The sequence below is a fragment of the Morus notabilis genome, unplaced genomic scaffold (genome assembly GCF_000414095.1).
Source record: "Morus notabilis unplaced genomic scaffold, ASM41409v2 Scaffold384, whole genome shotgun sequence".
Classification (NCBI taxonomy): Eukaryota; Viridiplantae; Streptophyta; class Magnoliopsida; order Rosales; family Moraceae; genus Morus; species Morus notabilis.
The window spans coordinates 713,630-723,205 of NW_010387635.1; the positions used below are offsets into that span (position 1 = coordinate 713,630).

Genomic DNA, 9,576 nt, shown 5'->3' on the forward strand with positions numbered 1-9,576 from the left:
CTTGTGAGGATGGGTCAAATGGCCTCTTCAACGTCTGATTTAGTGACTAGTATTATGATAGTATTATGTTATATATATATATATATATATAGAGAGAGAGAGAGAGAGAGAGAGAGAGAGAGAGAGATACACGCATATGAAAGGGATTCAATTCAAGAATCAAAACTTATTACCCTTGCACTTCCCGAAATACCACTACAGCCTAGTGCGGATTAGAAAATGGGTTTTGAATATACGGAACTAATTCATGATATGAGTGTTGCTCCTCAAGCTCCTTATGTGTTCAAAAAGAGGGAAAGTTACCGCACAAAGCTAATACGCATTGAAGCTTATGTGGGAGTGACAAGCATCTTGTTAGTCTTCCTGGTTCTATTTGGATCATTCCGACGCCGTAGCCGTAGCTCTGCGGTCAAATACTTGACATGGATTGCCTACTTCCTGTCTACAAAGTTGATAACCTACACCTTGGGGCAGATGCAGTCAACTACGTTCTACGACGAGATGTTTGCCGTGTGGGCGGTGTTTATGGGCGTTGTCCTCAGCAACTCTGATGCCATCTCCGCCTACAGCTTGGAAGACAACGAACATCGAAAGAGATATAATTTGGAAATGCTTGTTCAATCATTTTGGGTGGGCTATTTAATTGGTGAATGTATTAATTCAACAGAACTAATGATTCAACTATATATTGTATGGTTCTTGTCCCTTGGCAGAGCAGGAGAAAGAATTGAAGCTTTGATGTCGGCTAGCAAAGATGGTTTGGCAGAACACAGCAAATTGGTCTCAGACTATATGTGGGACGAGCACGCGTTGAGCAAGGATGATCATGCGGTAGATCCAGTTTCCATGAAAGGATACAATTACTTGGTGACTGGGGAGAATGAAAACCGGGTCAACCACGTGCTGCCACTCTACCGAAAGAAGCTAGATATCACCGTTGATGAAGTTGTCACTGTCCATAAAATCTGGGAGTGCAAAGGAAGTCTTTTAAGCTCCAGAAATGACCCAAACAACCGTCTTAAGGACATTTGCCTATCATTTGCGCTGTGTAGGCTTCTGCGTCGGAGATTTGGCCGATATCTCTTACACGAAAGTTGTCAAGACAAGACGTGGAATTTTGTTCGTTACGGATTACTTTCTGAGAGCGGTGATGATGATCATGACGAGAGAGCATTCAGAGTTGTTGAGGTAGAACTCGCTTTTCTCTATGACTCCTTGTACACAAAGTATCCTGCACTCTTTGCTAATGGATTCCCAAAACTGAGACCGTTTGTCTCTCTCTTAATTGTCGTATTGGGTTGCTGGATAGTGGGATCTTTTCTCCATCGTTACAACACTCCTTATGGATATAGAAGCCTTACTTTCGGTCGGTTTAACTGTGACGTTCTTCTCACATATCTAGTTATATTTACTTTCCTTTTCATCGAAGTTATGCAATTAGTCTTTATATTTTCTTCTGACTGGGCCAAGGTACTGTTCGTTTGTAAGTATGTTGCGAAACCCTCTTGGCGAACGAAACGCATAGTGGAGAAGATATTAGGCTTTGTATGCCACAGTCGATCATGGTTAAACTCACAACCTTGGGAGAGAAAGCTTGGTCAATACGATCTTATCAAACACTTTGATCATGACCCTTGCAAATTGATTAACAACTGGTTTGTCTCCCCTTATAAAGACCTAAAAAGAAAGGGTGAGAAAGAAAATAAGCGCATCAAGTTAACAACGGAGGTGAAGAAAGCAGTCGTTCTTTCGTTTAAGACCAATGGTCGAAAATTGAGCAACGGTTTAGCTTCTCTGCAGCGTAATGGCTTCGCCGATCAGTTCTCTTGGGCATGTCGGCTTGAGACGCAAACACATGTTGTTCTGGTCTGGCACATAGCCACCACTCTTTGCGAAAAGTCACTGTCGTTTTCGCAAACTGAAATCAGTGCTGCAAAAAGCAAATATTTCAACGTGGCCAATGCCTTATCCAAGTATTGTGCCTATTTGGTGGCTTTTAAACCGAGGCTTTTACCTGATCATGCTTATACAACCGAGTTCATTTTCAGCCGCGTAGTTTATGAAGCGAGAGATCTTCTCAAGGGCTGCAAAACTTCAGAAAGCAAGTGCCGAAAAATGATGAAATTAGGCCATGAAGGTGATCGCGAGAACGAGATAATAAAAAGAGGGGCGGTGCTGGGAAAGCAGTTGATCGATGAGACAGAAAATTGGGAGCAATTATGGAAGGTGTTGTCGGAGTTTTGGGCCGAGATGATGCTGTTTGTAGCCCCCTCAGATGACGTAACCGCCCATGCAGAGAATTTAGCCACCGGCGGAGAGTTTGTGACGCACCTTTGGGCTTTGCTCACCAATGCAGGTATTCTTAATAGATCAGAACAAGCTGTTGATCATCTAGATGCTTGATTAATGTACCTTTTTAATTGTGTAATATGTGTTAATGTTTTTTGTATAAATTGTCCTAATTATATGTATGTTAAAGTCGGTATGACTGATCATTTGGTTGAGAAGTAATTTATAGAACTACTCTACCTTGGATTGCGTTGACTGGAGTTCTGCGGTCATATATGTGATGTTGTAATACCAGTAATTTTCTATATATCTATGTGTTGTGTTCTACATGACATGTTATTACATGTGTACCTGTATGTGAGGTGCCACATGATTCTGGCATCTACACACGTGCGAGTTCTCGGATTGCGGCGTTGATATGGTGGCGGGAGCCGATAGTACTTATTCTAGCTCCTCCGCCTCAAGCAGGGGAGTTGTGCGACGGCTGCCGGAGATCTTGTTAATTTTCCGATTGTGTTAATAAATTGGTACTTACTGGTTTTACATAATGGGGCTTTTGTAATAATAGGGGATGATATCTAATGTATTTGCAGGTTGATTTCATTAATATTGCATCACAAACTCTTTGGAACATTCAATCTCATATATGATATATGTAGTTGGACTGTTGCTAGCTAATGTCTTGCGGTACTCATTAAGTACAAACATTATACAAACATATATATATATATATATATATGTATATTATATATCAATTATACTCCAGCTAATTTTGCACTACATTTCCACAAAGACAAACCATAAGTGGGGTTAATTAATTAGGTGTGTAGAGCTTTTATGCCAATCGCATTCAACTTGTGTGAACATAATGACGTTTGATTCTTTTTTATTCTTTTGACTTTATGAGGAAACTTAATTCTTTTTTTTTTTTTTTCTTCTGTTTTAGGTTAACTTGAGTCTTTTATTTTATTTTATTTTTTTTATTTTTACTTCTTTTAAGAGATACTTTAGTCTTTTTTATTTATTTATTTTATTTTAACAAGCATAGGAATTACTCCTCCACCTGTCATAGAAGTTCAAATATGCTGTAGTATGTTTCCTATTCCAAATTTTGACAAAAGATAGGGCATCTTCTAATTATGTTTAATTGCTACCTAATTTTTTTTCCCCTCCAGCCTCTTTCTCAATCTAGACGTACGTTTTGTTTTGTTTTTTTTTTTTTTCAGTTCAAAATTTTGATTTTACTATACTCATTGATTTTATTATACTCATTGAAGCGAACGTAACAAAATGGACAATCACAATGAAAAAGGAATTTCAATTGGGGATCAAAATATATAACGTAAATTTTTCATAATTCGAATCACAACTCAAACTTTTTACTGCAGTATTTTTTTTTTATTTTTTTATTTTTTACAAATGTTCAAATTCAACTTTTTTATTGTATTATTTTCTATCACATAACTTCACTTTTTAACTTAAATCTGTGAAAAGAACAGACCCTATAATTGAAACCTAGAATCCTTTTTATTTTCCCTGAGTTTGCTGCAAAGAGTTAATCCCCTCCACCATCAATGTCATTTCGTCCCGTATGACTATGGTTTGAGAGAAAGGTGACAGTGTGAAGATATAGTACTTACCGGGAAAAAAAGTTCAAAAAAAAAAATGACAGTGTCATTTTGTTTTTGAACCTTTTTTTTTTTTGCTTTGCTTAATGGTAGTAACTCCATAAATATTTTAATTATTTTATGATGATGTGTCATCATCTTATTGGTGGGACAACATTTGGAATGAGAAACGTGCTACAACATATTTGAACTCTTTGACCAATGAAGGCGCATTTCTTATGCAAAGAGTGCTTCCATATGCTTGTTAAAAAACGACTTATATTTTCTGAGAAACAAAAATAAAAATAAATAAAGACTCAAATTTCCTCTTAAAGTTTTTAAAAAATAAAAAATAAAAGAAGACTAACTTTATTATTTTTTAACAGAACCCCACTTATGGTTTGTCTTTGTGGAAATGTTGTTTAATGTTTATATAATGAGCATTGCAATTTGATTAAGTAGTAAAACACAGAAGATATACAACATTCCACCTATATATATGAGACTGAATTCCAAAGAGTTTTGATACAAGTAATGAAGGCCCGTTCACTTCGCCAATTTGAGTTTTGTTACAGTAAAAAGCTCTCAGAAACAGTCACATCTAACTTTTTTACTACAATAAAAAGCTTCGAGTTTAGAATTTGAGTTTTATTACAGTAAAAAGCTCTCAGAAACAGTCACATCTAACTTTTTTACTACAGTAAAAAGCTCTCACATAACATCACATCTTAACTCAAATTAAAAACTCAAATCAGCGAACTAAACGGGCCCGAAATCAACCAAATACAGAAACATATAGTTAGATCATCCCCAATTATAAAGCCCGTTATAAAACCAGCGAGTACCTATTTATTAACACAAACAGAAAATGAACAAGATCTCCGGCAGCCACCGCCTCCCTCCGCCGTATCGTCGCACCCGATCCGAGAACTCACACGCGTGTAGATATGTATACCAGAATCACGTGGTACTCAAATATCTTAGGAAACAAGGTATATATAGCAGGTACGTATGCATATATTAACGTCTTACTTTCTTCATAATTTGCTCCCTTTGGTTCGGAAATTTTGAGGGGACGTGATGCATTGCTGATGAGTTTTCTTGAGGATTGGAATTGTTAGTGCAACAGTTACAGATCCAGTTGCTACGACACTCGAAGATGAGTTTGAGATGACAAAAAAATGGACGGCTGTGATCGGCCCTTTGGTAACGACTCCAAATGATATGCACCAGCCACATTAAAAATGGTCCTCCCACGATGGTCCCAGAAATAGAAGCGATTATTTTGATGAGCAAGGGAGTACTTTTGCCACTGTTATCCCACAACTCCTCCCCTGGACCGTACACTTCCGGCGAACTCGCAGTACTACACCGTCAAGAGCATTTTTGTGTGAGTTATATTATAACTTTATCAAAAACATATAATCAAGAGAAATCTTTATATAAGAAAAAATCAATCAATGCTTTTTGGTCACATATAAGTTTAAATAGAAAATAAATTTTTTGGTGAGAAAGTTTCATCAATTAATCATGTAGCGAAACAACTAATGGGTATTTATGACAAGTGGATTATTCCAAAACTCTCCTAACATGACATTTATAAAATAATCCTTACCTGTGGGTTACGAAGCGTGGAGAACTTGAAGGAAAACTTGAAGCACAGAAGTTAACATCATAGTAATCTGCAGAAGCACATGAGAAGAATGTGTTTGTCTTGTCGTTTTCATAGGCCTGAGTACCTGGGCAGAGTCCCTTGAAATGATCGGAGTAAGTGCTAGAACGACCACAGTAGTGATCATGAGTTTCCTTAAACGCCTCGCACGCGCTGTTACACCCAATAACATCGTTGCCACGCACAACTTGGACGTCCTTAGGGCATTCCTTGTTCAGATCCGCAACGCAACCAGTTGCCTTGCAGTCGCTAATTGATTGATGACTATTACCTCTCGGAACCACCGTCATGGGCAGGTTGAACCCCTTCGCGAGGCTGACGGAGTAGGCGTACTCTCCCGCTGCGCCCTTCGGGGTGAATTCGGCAAGAGTAGTGGCGGCAGGAGCGGCGGTTCCACTGGGGCATTCCAGGGCCGAGGAGCCGCAGTCCCCGGTCCCGCAAGTGAATTTATGGGCCGTGGTGTTTCCGCTGCAGTGGGTTCGGCCCCATAGAGTGCCGTCCCAGTTGGCCGGAGCTGAGACGATCTTGGATTCTCCCGGCCGGAGGGTGAAACCGGTCGAATTCTTCGGGAGCTCCGAGGAGTGGGGTTTGGAGACATAAGCCGGCCATATGGTGTCCTCGCATGAATTTTTGATGTTCATCATCAACACCGAATGCGTGCCTAAGCAAGAATATCCAATATTAAAACACACGAATAACATAATAAGTACACGCAAAAAGTGATTTAAAGTTGATTAGAAGATCAAATCTATGGTAAGGTGTGCAACTTTAATAGCTCAAACTTGAAAGATGCTATTTTTAACATATATGTATATGTATAATGTATATGTGTATGTGTGTAGAATTCTGTAACTTATTATAGAAGTACTTACCAGGGGTTTGGAAGAGACAAAGAAACAAGAGGAAAACTTGGGAGAAAGACAATGATATCGCCATCGGATATATATAGCTGTGCATAAAATATTGTTCAACCTTATATATAATTAGCTAATTTCATAAACAAGGAGAAGGAAAAGTACTAAAAAGAGAGAAAAGGAAAAGAGAATCAGCCAACAAGGAGAAGAGAACAATTAATATCAGAGAATCAGCCAATGATCAAAAGAGAAAAGGAAAAGTACTAAAAAGAAAACTTACCGTATCTATAAAAGAAAATTTAAGCAGAAATTAAGAAGAAATGAAAGGAGAGAGACTAAAGAAGAAGGAAAAAGAGGAAGGAAGAGGAAGAAGTTTAGAGAGCTAGGAAATTGGAAGATATATATATATGTGGATGTGTGAAGAGTTTGGCACTAGTCCTGACAGCTAGCAAAGCATCGTACTACCGCTCTTTTTATTTTTATTTTTTTTAAAAAAACTTGGCAAACAAGTCGTGTACTCGAACATTTTCATTTTCTTCGATGCTAAGAATATGAACCGTAGTCAAACAACGAGAAGATTCCAAGAATCATCTTTCGACTGAATAAATGAATAAATTAAGATTACGTTTAGTTCATGTATTTATAATTATGATTTAAAATTATTTTTATTTTATGTATATTTTTTATGAGAAAAAATATTATAAATAACCATTAATCATGATTCAGAATTAAGGACAGATATAGAAAACAAACGTCTCCTAAAACCCTTTTCTTCTTTCTTTCTTTTATGTTTAAAGAAAAAAGAAAGAAAAAACCGTTAGTATATATAAGTCGGATTATTACAAAAAATGTGCATATTAGCTAGCAGGAAAAATGTGATATATTGCGGATTGGAAATAGAAAGTTCCAAATAGCTATCTGAAAGCCCTCAATCTTGACCTTTAGGAAACTGCTTTATATATGGATTAGGTATTTATAATTTGTCAACAGACTTCTCCAACTTCCTAGCCACTTGTTGTCATGCAATGTTAATGCAAATCTCGTGGATTTTGAGTGGGACTTAAACAAATATTTTTCTTTTCAGATGATGACATATTTTGTAACTATAACTTCAGATGTTCTCTTCTTTGGGTATATATTGATGGGATTGGCGCTTTAACCACGAGCTCGGGAGCCTAATAGATTGGTGTCGTCGAGTTGGATCTTCTTGTGTCAAAGGCATTGCTTTCTCCCTTATTTGATGAGCAAGTCCAGATCCCATTTATTTTACTGATTTGAATTTAAAATTTGAATTTTATTACAGTAAAAAGCTCTCAGAAACAGTCACATTTAACTTTTTTGCTACAATAAAAAAACTCTCACATAAAGTCACATTTCAACTCAAATTAAAAACCCAAATCAGCGAACTAAACGACCCCTAATATTGTTAAATTTTAAGATTGAGCTATAGGATCGAGCAAGAAGCTCTAGTGGAAACCTTTTGAGCTACGGGTACGTTGTACCATTTAAATCATTTATAGTGCGTTTGATTAGTATATTCGTACCACGATTTAAATTATAATTCATAATTCGTTATAATATTTTCTCTCATAAAAAATACACATAAATTAAAAATAATTTTAAATCATAATTTTAAATCTATAAACTAAACATTCATTTAATACTTCTTAAATGACTTAAGCTAGAGCAAATTTAAGCTCTGAATCTTTGACATTTTCAACATGGAATGATGACTTTGATCTGTGAAAAATGTGGTATAACAGACATCATTATGAGGAAACAAGTAGCGGTCTATTTTAAATTATCAGTACTTATTATCACTTAATTTAAAGCTCGACAAAATTCTAGTACTTTAAATAAAATCAAGAGGACTGAAAAGTCATTCGACCCCTCCATATATTGACCATTGACGTGGACCTGAGAGTGTTGGTAGTTGGAACTTACGTTGCCAAACATTTCAATAAATTTGGAATATCAGAGATAACTATCTACGACTCAAGTAAAAATGACACAAAATTTTAGATTAAAAAAAAGTTGCGAGCACGTGTGACATAAATTTAGAACAAACAAAAACAAGAAGAGAGAATTAATCAATGTGTGAGTTTTCTAGGAAAGCCTCATACGACTTACATGATTAGCAAGAGGAATCCAAAAATAGGGGCAGATACCCAAAAATTCATTTTATGCTTTTTTTTTTGGCTAATGAATTGAGGTGTCCATCGTGATAATTATTATTTGTTTAAAGGGGTGGTGACAATTATTTTTGAGGAACCATAATATGAATACTTTTTGCTTAATGATATATATATATATATAGTCTCGTTCGTTTCGCTAATTCGAGTTTAAAATTTGAGTTGAGATGTAATTTTATGTGAGAGTTTTTTACTGTAGTAAAAAAATTAGATGTGATTATTTATGAGAGCTTTTTACTGTAGTAAAACTCAAATTCTAAACTCAAATCAGCGAAACGAACGAGACTTGTGGGCACCTGATCTTTTTTTTTTTTTTTGACAAATTTGGTCCTAATTTTTAGAGAGACATGAACACACTATTACAATTATAATTAAATTATTATGATAATTCTTATTATTTAGTAAAAGTGATTAATATTGATACAGTGGAAGATTGTGGATATATTACCAAGTTCGTTTCTCGAATTGCTAAATTATTCGTTGGTCATTTATTAATTGTCTATTTGATTGGCTATACCATCACGATTGGAAAAAAGATCATTTGGTTGCCAATTGTTATTTTGTTTCTTTTCTGGCTTTTCCCAAACACGTTTTCCAAACAAAGCTAGGAACTAGGTTTTCACAAAGAATAGGCCAGTACGACTCGGTCCAAATTTCATCTTTTAGGACTCCCTTCATTGTTTTTTTTCTGTTATTTTCTTTCTTTTCTCTAGTCCTCCTTTTATTGTTCTTACTTTATATATATATATGTATGTAATGATAAAAAAAATATAAAAAATATTCCCTTTTCTCTCTTTCTAACTTCTCTATTTGTTGACAGGGCTATTGGGCGGTAACCACTCTCTCATCTTTTGGGAAAAAAAAAGCATTTCTTTCAAATATTGAAAAAAAAAAAATGAAAGAGTGAGTGATATAAATGATTACCCGCTGTAAATTAACAAAAAAAAAAAAAAGGGAAAGAA

The 9,576-nt window shown here is 35.9% G+C and overlaps 2 protein-coding genes across 2 annotated transcripts; one reads left to right on the forward strand and one right to left on the reverse strand.

Moving 5' to 3' along the window:
• Positions 1-219: 219 nt before the first annotated feature.
• Positions 220-2,403, forward strand: LOC21409289. Its single transcript, XM_010115010.1, has one exon. The coding sequence runs from the start codon at positions 220-222 to the stop codon at positions 2,401-2,403; it is 2,184 nt and encodes a 727-aa protein (XP_010113312.1).
• Positions 2,404-4,610: 2,207 nt separating this feature from the next.
• On the reverse strand, positions 4,611-6,739 carry LOC21409290 (thaumatin-like protein 1b). Its single transcript, XM_024177109.1, has 4 exons — positions 6,703-6,739; positions 6,441-6,517; positions 5,512-6,229; positions 4,611-5,262 (listed from the first exon to the last, which is right to left on the reverse strand). The coding sequence occupies exons 2-4, from the start codon at positions 6,502-6,504 to the stop codon at positions 4,917-4,919; spliced, it is 1,128 nt and encodes a 375-aa protein (XP_024032877.1). The 5' UTR covers positions 6,505-6,517; positions 6,703-6,739; the 3' UTR covers positions 4,611-4,916.
• Between the last annotated feature and the right edge of the window lie 2,837 nt (positions 6,740-9,576).